General features: G+C 36.1%; 1 protein-coding gene and 1 pseudogene across 1 annotated transcript; one reads left to right on the top strand and one right to left on the bottom strand.

The window, feature by feature from the left end:
• Nucleotides 1-389: 389 nt before the first annotated feature.
• LOC149231909 (uncharacterized) lies at nt 390-8,536 on the bottom strand. Its single transcript, XM_089381783.1, has 3 exons — nt 7,801-8,536; nt 877-1,850; nt 390-740 (listed from the first exon to the last, which is right to left on the bottom strand). The coding sequence occupies exons 1-3, from the start codon at nt 8,534-8,536 to the stop codon at nt 390-392; spliced, it is 2,061 nt and encodes a 686-aa protein (XP_089237909.1).
• Nucleotides 8,537-11,553: 3,017 nt separating this feature from the next.
• On the top strand, nt 11,554-12,042 carry LOC149231908 (syntaxin-124 pseudogene; annotated as a pseudogene).
• The last annotated feature ends 320 nt before the right edge of the window (nt 12,043-12,362 follow it).

Raw genomic sequence — 12,362 nt, 5'->3', positions numbered from 1 at the left:
GACACCTATGTTACCAGAAACGAGAAACGGGAAACGGAACGGGAAACGAGAACGGTACGAGAAACGAGGTTTGGAGGTTTCGCATATAAGAAACGAGGAGAGAGAAAAACACCATATTAAAGGTGAACAATATAGACAAAGCATTAATCATAAACCTGTAATGTTTCTGCTCATGAAATTGTAAAAAAACAATTGTAAATACTAATTTAGTTTTAAGAAGGAAGTGATAATTTTGTAGATCAAAAAATTTAGCCATCATTAATTCCAAGAAAATAGAAAACATTGATAAGAATAAGAGATTTGAAATATAAATAATTAAATTTGTTCTTTTGAATATATATGTATCTCTAAAGTCACTTCCAACAATTCATATCAAAATGCAAGTAAACCTAATAATCTAGATTTTGAAGCTCATTTTCTGGAATAGTTGTTGAGCTTGAGCCAATTCCAAAAGAATTATTTTGGTCAGTAGACTTCATGGTATCATCAAGCATGTCTTCAGCATTGTCTTGTAGCACCTCAAGTGGAAGCTCATCATTTTCGTCATCTTGTGAACCACCATAATCCCACATTCTCGTGGGTCCAGTTTTGTATTCTAGTTGTTGTCGAGATAACAAACGTAGATTTGAGTGTACACACACCAAATCTTGTTCCATTTTTGTGCCTAGGCGATTCCTCTTCGTTGAATGGATGAAAGCATATTCACTCAAATTTCTTTCACATGCAGAGGAACTAGTCACCTGTATAATAAAATTAAAATTATGTTAGTCATAGTCAATCAATAAATATTATAAGATAAATAATCCAAAATGAGCTTTAGAATTAATTGTTTAAACAATAAATCAATACATTAAAGGTATTTGTTATTAAGAATACCCCTGAAAGCAAACAGATAGCCAAACGATGAAGCAAGGGGGTCCCTGTACCATATTGTATCCAGAAGTCGATGGGTCCAAGTTGTTGTCTGTTGTATGCACAATCTTCATTTGCAAAGTGGTCTTCTGATCTCAAATACTTTCCTAGCTCAAACCGTAAAGCAGTGCGATCCTGACGATCGTAACACCTACTTATAAAAGTGTTCCAGTTTTGCATAACCTCTACATCTGACGATGGTTTCTTATGAAACCATTTAGGATTGAGTAAAAATGCAATTGAATGAAGAGGGCTATGAAGCATTTTCCACCTTGTCAGACTAAGTTCCCACACTTCATTTCTGGTGTCTTTGTCAATCCTAGAATTTTCATCTTCCATTATGTCATGAATCTTCTCTCTCATTTGATCCATGCTCTCAAAGACATCCCCTAAGCATGGTTGATCACTATCAAATATGCGAAGGGTGGAAACAATAGGTGTAATAAGGGTGACAATATCCTCCACTCTCCTCCAAAAATTCTCTGAAGAAAAACCAATAATGATGTCCTCAACTTTTAGGCCATCCCCAGTATGAGAACCCTTCCACCTTTGCCAATCCATTGATACCACCATCTCTCTCAAAGATTGATGCATTTTAATAAGGCGTTGAAGCATAATGAAAGCAGATGCAAATTTAGTCTCGGCACATCGAAGAAGCTGAAGTTTTGCATATTTCCTATAAATTGCTATGGATGCTGCATGATTAATAATAAAGTGTTGTAGCATCTTTGCTTCAGTTATAGTTTTATCAACCCATGCAATGTTATTAATATCTTTCAGGAGCAAATTCAAGCAATGCACAGAGCAAGGAGTCCAAAAAATTGTTGGATATTCATCCTCAATCAACCCACCAGCAAGGATATTGTTTGAGGCACTATCTGTAACAATTTGGACCACGTTTTCTCTACCAACCTCCTCTATTGCCTCTTTGAGGAGACCTGTTAGATATTGTTATGAACCAACTCAAAAAAAGATAGAAAAGAGAGATCCACGCCTTAGAATTCAGCCTCTTCGAGGGGGCAACCTCCTTTACATTACATAAATGAACAATTCTTGGATGCTACAAATGAAAATACCTCCTTTCTATATATAGGAGTCTAAGTGGTCCCAATACAATCAAAGCCTACATAACAATAATATTGTAGGGCACAACAATAACAATAGTGGGCTTCTATGTGGCACAATAGTAACAATATGGGCACTACATGGGTACATCAATATAAATAAGGGGTATAACTACAATAGTAATGGGGTAATCACTAGTATTATAGGGACCCAACATGCCCCTCTCCTTCAAAAAAGTGTTGTCCTCAACGCTTGAGTAGTTCAGGATACTTCTGCATAAAATTCTCGTCCTCCCATGTGGAATCTTCAGCGGATAAGTTCTTCCACTTGATAAGGTACTCTGAAATTGATCGATTTCGTAGCTGTCGAGTTCTTGTTTCTATAACTGCGTCCGGTTCCAATATAATTTTTCCTTCTTCGTCAAGTTCTGGCAATATTGTTTGAACTGGGAGCTTGTCGCCTATAACCTTCTTTAAGCATGAAACATGGAAAACTGGGTGCAATCGAGAAGCTGCAGGAAGCTCCAATTTGTATGCCATAGTACCAATCTTTTGCAACACCTTGTACGGACCATAATACTTTGGTGATAATTTATTATCCTTCGTAGCTTGCTTGAGGGACATTTGCTTATATGGTTGTAGCCGTAGGAATACCCAATCACCTACATTAAAACTTCTTTCACTGCGATGCTGATCTGCCTGTTGTTTCATTCTATTTTGTGCCAACACAAGGTTATCCTTTAAGAGTTGGAGGACTTGTTGTTGATGTTCGATGTGATGTTCCACTGCCTGAACCTTAGAATTTTCTCTTAAATATGATGTGATGGATGGTGGTTGATACCCATAAAGTGCCATAAATGGGGTCATTTTTGTTGCTGTATGAAAGGAAGTGTTATACCACCATTCAGCCAGAAGCAACCATTTGACCCATTGTGTCTATTTATCTGATACAAAGCAACGAAGGTATCCTTCCAAACATTTGTTTACTATCTCAGTTTGCCCATCAGATTGAGGATGATAAGATGAGCTATGAGCTAACTGAGTACCAAGACAAGAAAATAATTCTGTCCAAAAATTTCCAGTGAAAATGGGATCTCTGTCACTTACAATAACCTTTGGGTTTCCATGTAGCTTTTGAATTGTTTCCATAAATGCAGTAGAAACTGTACTGGCTTTAAATAGATGTGATAATGCACAAAAGTGTGCATACTTGGTAAGTCTGTCAACTACCACCATGATGACACTCTTCCCTCAGACTTGGGTAAACCTGTGATAAAATCCATTGATACCTCCTCCCAACGTTGGCTTGGAATGGGTAAAGGTTGTAATAGACCCGGTGTCTTAATTGTTTCAACTTTATTTTGCTGGAAAACCAAACATTCTGCCACAAACTTATGAATATCTGATTTAAGGCCATCCCAAAAAAATTCATTCTTCACCCTGTGGTAAGTTTTTAAAAATCCTGAGTGTCCTCCTAAGGGAGAAGTGTGCAATTCCATAAGAATCTTTTGTTTTAACTGGGAATTCTTATAGAGGTATAAGAGATCTTTGTACCATAACGAATCATTTTTCCAGCTAAATGTATCAGACGTACTGGAATCTTGTTGTAGCTTTCGAATAAGTGCCCATACTTCTTCGTAATTCTTCCATTCCTCCCTTGCTTCATTTATCCAATCTGGTTGGATGATAGAAATAGCGCACAACAATGCTTCCACATCCTCATCCTTCCTTGAGAGTGCATCTGCCACCACATTTTGCTTCCCCTTTTTGTAGATGATTTCAAAGTCATAACCCAACATCTTTGTGACCCACTTTTGTTGCTCTTCAGAGGATAATCTTTGTTCTAAAAAGTATTTAAGGCTATCATGATCTGTTTTTTCCTTGAAGTGTCTTCCCATTAGGTAGGGTCGCCATTTCTTAAGTGCATGGAGTATTGCCAACATTTCATTCTCATAAATAGCTTTTCTTAGAAACTTTCCCTTGATTGGATGACTTTCAAAGGCAATGGGTCTTTCATCTTGCATTAGAATAGCACCAATTCCATTTCCTGAAGCATCACATTCCACAATAAAGGTTTTTGTGAAGTCCGGTGTAGCTAAGACCGGTGCTTGGCACATTGCCTCTTTAAGATGTTCAAAGGCCTTTGTTGCTTCCGGAGTCCATGAAAATGCATCTTTCTTCAATAATGTCGTTAGAGGTGCTGCTATTCTCCCATAATTCTTAACAAACTTGCGATAATATCCTGTCAACCCAAGAAATCCGCGCAAATGCTTTATGGATGTGGGGATTTTCCATTCCTTAATGGCTTTAATTTTGGTAGGGTCTACCTTAACTCCTTCATGAGATACAATATGACCCAAATATTCCACCTCCTGGACTCCAAAGAAACATTTGGATCTTTTGGCATATAATTGTTTCTCTTCCAATAGTTGCAGCACCCTGTCGACATGTTCAACATGATCCTTCCAAGACTTGCTGTAGATAAGTATATCATCAAAAAATACTAACACAAATTTTCTAAGGAATGGTTTGAAAATTGAATTCATCAAACCTTGAAATGTTGAAGGTGCATTGGTAAGGCCAAAAGGCATGACCAAAAATTCATAATGACCCTCATGAGTTCTAAATTCCGTTTTCGGAATGTCTTCAATCTTCATTCTGATTTGATGATATCTCGAATGAAGATCCAACTTGGTGAAGTAAATTGATCCATGCAATTCATCCAGTAATTCATCAATGACAGGAATGGGGAACTTATCTTTAATAGTGAGCTTGTTGAGCTCCCTATAATCCGGACACATGCGCCATGATCCATCCTTCTTGTGCACCAATACTACTGGAGTAGAGAAAGAACTTTGACTCGGTTGAATTATACCAGCCTCTAGCATTTCTGCAACCATACGTTCAATTTCACTTTTTTGGACATAGGGATATCTGTACGGCCTGATGTTTGGAGGAACACTTCCTGGAATCAGATGAATAGCATGATCATGATCACGCATAGGTGGGAGACCTTTGGGAGTCTCAAATACCTTGGAATGATTGTCCAGGACTTTTTGGAGACCTGGAGAAATAGATGATTCTAATGTGGAAACATCTAGCGAACATAATTGTGCAATTACACCCCTTTGCTCCTTTTTTAGAAGCTTTGTCATACCATTAGAGCTGATTATCTTTCCTGGTTTCCCTGCAATACCCCTTAATTCAACTTCCTTTCCTTCCACAGAAAATTTCATGAAAAGTTCTTGAAAATTAAAAGCTATTGTACCCAAGGATTGTAGCCATTGGACTCCTAGTACAACATCAACACCTCCCATTGGAATGGAAAGCATTGGGCTAGTCAATACATATTCTCCCATGGATAGCTTGATATTATGGCACTTTCCAGAGCAATTTATTGTTCCTCCATTTGCAATCATCACTTGACACTCTGGTGCTGGATATAGGAAGCAATTCAATTCTTTTGCTACCCTACAATGAATAAAATTGTGGGTGCTTCCTGAATCAATCAACACTATCACCTTTTTCTTCTTGATTTGTCCTTCTATCTTGATGGTTTGAGGAGTGGTAATTCCCGCCAATGCATTACAAGATATGGTCGGATTTATTTGTTCTTCATATAGGCTTTGTTCCTGGAATATATCCTCTTCTTTTGACCTTTCTTGCTCCTTTTCTTCTTCCTCTTCACAATCTATGTAGAATAATTTCTTCTCAGCACACTTATGACCTTTTGTGTATTTGCTATCACAATTGTAACAAAGCCCTTTTGCTCTTTTTTCTTCCAATTGTTGCGGTGTCAACCTTGTAAGTTGTGGAAGATTATGGGCAACAACACTTCCATCTTTATAGTTGTGAATGGTATGCTTCCTAGTTGCCATAATTTTGCTTTCCATTTTTCTTGCTAACCTGAATGCCTTCTCTAATGAATCAGGTTCCCAAAGGCGCACATCATGTTGGATATTATCCTTTAAAGACCCTATGAACACATCAATCCTATGCTCCTCTGGAATATCTTTTATCCTTATGTTCAATTTTTGGAACTCCTCAATGTGCTCCATTATTGAACCCTTTTGTTTGAGATTCATCAATTGGCTAAAAAAAGTGTTGCTTTTTGTATCCTCATAATGTGCTATCAATTCTTCCGTAAAAATTGCCCAAGTGATAAATTGTTTACGAGAACAAAGCCATTGATACCATACAAACTGATTTGGTTCCAAATATAAAGTTGCCATACGTACCTTTTGTGTGTTTTGCACATTATTGAGATCGAAGAATTGCTCCATCTGTAATATCCATGTGGCAGGATCCTTGCCATCAAACTTCCTCATATCGATTTTTGGAACATGGTGAGTCTTCGATCCAACATTAGATTCTATGGAATCATGATTAATATTTCTTTTGTTCTCATCATGAGTTTCCTTTGGTACTCTTTCACCCTTAGTGACTATTTCTTGTAGCAACTTATCCATCTTATCATCCATGCCATCAATTTTAGCTTCCATGCCATCCATCTTAGCTTCTACATCTTTCTTTAAACCATCCATTTTAGATTCTGGTGCTTTTTGTGCAAGTGACACTTGTTGCACTTGTTCTTGTAATTTTGATATATCATATAGCATATCTTCTTCTTCTTCATGAGTCATGCTAGAGCTTTCAGGCTCCTTACTAGGTGTTTGCATTTTTTTTTCCTCGTGGCATCAGTTACCGATAATAATTCTCTAATATTCTCTTTGAATACCTTCAAAATAAATTTTCAAACCAAGCTTAAGCAAAAATTAAAGAAAATCTACACACCTTTTTTCACTTTGTAGGAGCTCGATATTGCCTCCGATGTATCTCTGTACTTTCTAATTATCTAGTTCTGAATTTGTGACCTGTAGTAGCCCTCTGTGTCCTCTTTCCAATGCCACAAGTCTGACCCAAATTGGATTCTCCAAGGAAGAGTTATGCGAAATCTCCCACAGTTACTTGATTATAGACTAGTTCAGTAGAGCGAACTTGGACGACGTGCCACGTGTCACTGTTTCAACCTTTGACTCTGAAAAATATAAAAAAGAAAACTACAGTCCGTCCTCTTTCTGTACCTTCTTACGAAATTTCAATCCGATGGTTAGAAAGAAAGTTATGACGATTTTCCCTAGGTCACCTGTTTTGAGTGTAATTCAAGAGTCTGCAAAAAGACCAACTTCCTCAGATCATATCTCCCCAAATATCACGCGAAAAACTCTGAAATTCGGACCCAAGGTTCAGCGCGATTTCTTCTCAAATGGGTTTTTTTTGCGACTTCTGAAACGTCACAGAAAAAAATTTATAGCGAAAATGCCACGATGACCTGCTTGGAGCAGCGAAACCCTAGAATCCAAAGCTCTGATACCAAATGTTATGAACCAACTCAAAAAAAGATAGAAAAGAGAGATCCACGCCTTAGAATTCAGCCTCTTCGAGGGGGCAACCTCCTTTACATTACATAAATGAACAATTCTTGGATGCTACAAATGAAAATACCTCCTTTCTATATATAGGAGTCTAAGTGGTCCCAATACAATCAAAGCCTACATAACAATAATATTGTAGGGCACAACAATAACAATAGTGGGCTTCTATGTGGCACAATAGTAACAATATGGGCACTACATGGGTACATCAATATAAATAAGGGGTATAACTACAATAGTAATGGGGTAATCACTAGTATTATAGGGACCCAACAGATATGGACCATCTTTTGTCTTTCCTGTAGTATCATAGGATTTTAAAAACAAAACTCCTTTTGGGCTCGAAACCAAAATATTGATAAGGGGACGATGGTTAACATCTGTCCAACCATCTGAGACAATGGAGACCCCAGATTCCTTCCAACTATCTCTAATGTCTTGAAGTCTAGCTTCAACCCGAGCCCTCTCTTCAGATAACACGGTTGTCCTCATCTTTTCATAACTAGGAGGCTTGTAACCTTTAGGAGCATTGCTAACTAGATCCCTTACCATTTCTTTCCAATAAGGAGACCTACAAACATTAAAAGATATGCCATTTGCAAAAAAAAATCGTCCAATGGATGCATCGAGATTTCCCCTTCCTTTTACATCCCATAAGTGTTGAAGGTGAGAAACAGAAACTTGATGTTGAGAATAAGAGTGTGGACCACCAATTGTCAATCCACTAGGATTGTTGTTAGCTTGAACTAAACCTTCAAAAATATGTCTAAGCTTTTCAAGTTCATTAAATTGCTTAATTAGAGAAGCTTTTTCTGTTTTAGGTACACTGTCACATAAAGCTGATTGTTCTTTTTTCCCCATTCCAAGTAAATGCCATCGAACTCTTCCTACATTCCCCGTTTTTTGTTTTTTACAATAAGGGCACAACCAAACCTTTGAACCAGATGATCCACTTGATCCTCCACTATAAGATTGAGTGCATTTCACAGCTGCCCATAACCTTGCTTCAAAGGCTTTTTTTGCTTCTTGATATTCTTTGCTTTGGATTTTTTTGGATGCCTCTATGGAAGATTTCTGTTGGGAAAGGGGCGGTCTACTTTGTGACATTGGTGAACTTTCTTCCATTGCAATGAGAAATGAGTGAAATAAAAAATAAATGATTCTCCTCTGCAACCAATTTTAATCTGCACAATTTATATTTGAAAATTAGTTACAGAAAATAAAATTAAAAAATTGACACCTAATTAGAAAAATATAATTAACTAAAAATTTGAAGGGAAAATCAAAGAAAATTTTGGAAAACTTAAACAAAATAAAATTATTTATCTTTTTTCAAATTTTCAAACATCTAAATCACCTTACTTCGAGCATTGGAGGGACTAGCTCGAGAGAAAAGGACTAGCTCCTGATCTCATTCATTTTACAAAATCCCATGATACATGGCTTCAGTGATATTTTAATAACTTATAACTACTTGTTCCATAACTCACTCTCTCTCTCTAAATATATGTGTGTGTGGGGCTATGCACTAGCAATAATTAGGTATGTTGATTGGTAACATTGAGTTTTCCTATTGATTTTTCCTTTTTACTCAAATACGAGTTGGATATTATATTAAAATAATAGATATTATATAATTTCAAAGTAAAATTCCTAATAATAATTCTCATCACTTTATTTAATTATATTTATTTTAAGTTTTCCAAATTAAAAATCTATTTACAAAACTTCTAAATCTTCACAACATTTGTGAAAATTTTTCAAATAAAATACCATTAAAAAAAACGTAATTGGAAAAAATCTCTAACCTAGTGGAATTTTAAGCATAGCCAAAAAAGTGTTGGGGCAAAATGGTCAACAATAGCCCACAATCTTATAAATAAATTATTTGGTAATTGTGACTATTGATCTTTACTAACTATGATTGATTGAGCTGCTTAGAGTAAGCTTTCACGATTTTGGTCTTCGACTTAATGGATGCAATCTACAGTTTTTTCATTAACTTCTCACTCAGTTACAAAGAATGAATCTGCCATAGTAAGGTTTGATAATTTTGGTTAATTTTCACTGCCTTACGATTAACGCATCACAATGCAATCCATATTTTGCTTTATATTTTATTTATTGTAAATATAGTAATATTTTTCCCAAAAATTGTGAAAAGACATATTCAGTGACACTTCCAAACAACAATAACAAATTTTTTTACATCTAATATACAAGTAAAAATAAATATGAAACATCACACAAATCCCAATCTTAAAAAAAAAAAACTATCATAGAAAATTTACTTCATAATCAAAATTCCCCGTCAAATTTATATCAAGTATGGAGAAGTTCACTTGCAATCCTGTTCCGACTTAGATTTCTACGATTTTATTTCTATTTGTTTTCTGTCTCCCGGATAGCTTCTCCATTTTCCTATGTAAAGTCAGATTCGTTGACAATTTCCCATCAACTCCATACCTATTTACATCCTCAGCATTTCGGATTATCTCTGTACATGCTGGAATCTTTGAAGCTTATCTTGTAATTTCCTAAACAAACGTTCGTCTTTAGCCTCCTTGATGAATTATAAAGAAAAATTCGTGTTATTTGCATGCTTTTATGTGTGAAACTATGTTTGATCTCCAAGTTGAAGGGTTCATTGAAATAATTCATTCTTGTTAAAAATGAATTACATTTCGCAGATTCTCCTGCCAAAAGAGCAACCTTAATACCTTCCATTCTTCTTCAACTGTAATATAATGCTCTTCCAGAGGATCTGTCTCTTATATTTCACTTAAATTGGAAAAAATTTAAGCAGTTTTTTTTTTCAATGTATTGAACCTTCAAGCATTTTATCTAATTTATATAAATAAATTCGATTCTATAGAAATTTATGTGATTTTTCGGATCTTTTTGCATTTCGGTTTACAGAAAACCAATTGAGGAATGTTAACGATTAATTTTTCCAAGAAATTTCTCTGTATCAAGTTTCATTTTAACAGATGTTCTTTTGCATTTTAATTGTGGAGCAGCAGATTGACAATGTCAGGTGCTGCACTAAGGCATCCCTCTTTTGTTGTCTTAAAAACCAAAGATTCAAACATGTCCTTCATGTTGATTATGTCAAGTGACAAATCATCTACAGTATCAACAAGCCTACCAAAACCCTTCGACATCTAACTAGATGTTATTAGACCCTCCTTGGCAACTTATTTCAATAGAGCCAAGATATGTGGTTGTGCACTTCTTCGTTCCATGGATAAAATTAAAGCCCTGTTTACAACTTCATGATGAAAGAAAGGAACATTCAAGTCTTTTATATAATGACAACCATTTTCTTTATCACCACTCTCAACATACTCATTCAACAAGTCACTTATCTTCTTTTTTACTTAATTGGCACTAGTTTCGTTGGCTCTGTGGAGAGAGAAGTTGAAATCTCGTTGAGCTCATGAAGACATGTCCCCATTAAACTGCAGGATCATAATTTGTGCCATAAGTGAACGATGACACAAGCCAACAATTCACTTTTGTGCGCTGGCATATAACATCATATTTTAGGTACAATTGTTGGGCATTCTTCAGTGGTAATGCTAGACCATGTAATGCATTGAATGCTACTTCAAATACTATGGTACAAAACCTTAATCCACAAAAGTACCTCAACAACTGGCATAAATCTGTTGGCTTACCTCCTTTGGGGTATATAATGTTGCGATGGTGGGTGCCAAATAAACAAATGAACATAATCTACACTTCCAAATAAACAACGCAACTCCATAACACTGGGTATCGAATTAAAATGATATCACTCATTGTATTATGAAGTTGCTCCATATATCGCTCCATATAATCCATAACCAAATAAACAATATTATAACAGTGCTTCCAAATAAGGGTTGTCCATGCTTGTCAGTATTGTGAGAAGGTTGCGTCCAAAACGTTTTACACTATTTCTGAATTCGAGGCGGATTTCTTCTATCTATATTTACACACAAAATCGACTTTCAACGCCAAAAGTGGCTTTGGAACAAATATAGATTTTGCATCCAATTCAAAAGAGACTCTTATCAGTATTTCACCCAATACCTTTATATCCTAAAATCAAATGAGGAGCCATGCGATACAATTTCGTTTCAATATATGCTTGAAAAATGAATGATCTTTTCTCGAGATCCTTCAAAAACTATGCGAATCTTAAGGAGGATTCCAGAAAGGATTTAGAGGCGGGGTATGATGTGGAAATGGTAGGCATTAACGAAGAAAAAAACCTAGGACAATTCTTTGAGGAAGTTGAGGATGTGAAAAATGATATGGAATCGGTGGAAGGACTGTCAAGGAAGCTGCAAGCTTCACATGAAGAAAGAAAAACCATCCACAACGCGAAAACCATAAAGAATTTGAGAGACACGATGGATAAAGATGTGGAAGCAGTATTAAAAAAATCTAAGTTGATTAAAGGGAAGCTTGAAGCTCTTGATAAGGCCAATATTGCAAGCAGGAGACTACCAGGCTCAGACCTAATGCTCTTGGACTTTTCTTTCGTTTGTTCCCTGTTTCCCGGATATTGCCAAGCTCGGTACAGTGAATGCCCTGTTCTGTCTATTTCCGTTTCGATTTTTTTAGCTAGAACTCACTTTTAGTTTCAAAACTACCTACATTGCAGGTTGGAAACAAGGATCATGAATGAAAATTAAGGTACTTATCAAAACCTCTCTGGAATGGGCATCATCATGCAAAGTTCAAACGGCTGGTTGAAATCCAACCTGTTAATGGATAACAGTTCCAATGCTTATCCATTGTTCTGCCCCTTTCTAAGCAGTATAAGCAAATATGCCATAATTTTATCGCACTCTCAAGTTGAATTAAATAAACCGAGATACAGAGCATGACCCGGCGTATATTTAAGATCACTGATATTGCAAATAGTTTTAACATCACGCATGACATCTCATTAAAAAAA

Source organism: Pinus tabuliformis, chromosome J, assembly GCF_031772625.1.
Source record: "Pinus tabuliformis cultivar Carrire ecotype Pingquan chromosome J, CPIR1, whole genome shotgun sequence".
Taxonomy (NCBI): Eukaryota; Viridiplantae; Streptophyta; class Pinopsida; order Pinales; family Pinaceae; genus Pinus; species Pinus tabuliformis.
The sequence above is the reverse complement of the archived record's forward strand: the minus strand, read 5'-3'. Positions and strand labels throughout refer to the sequence as shown.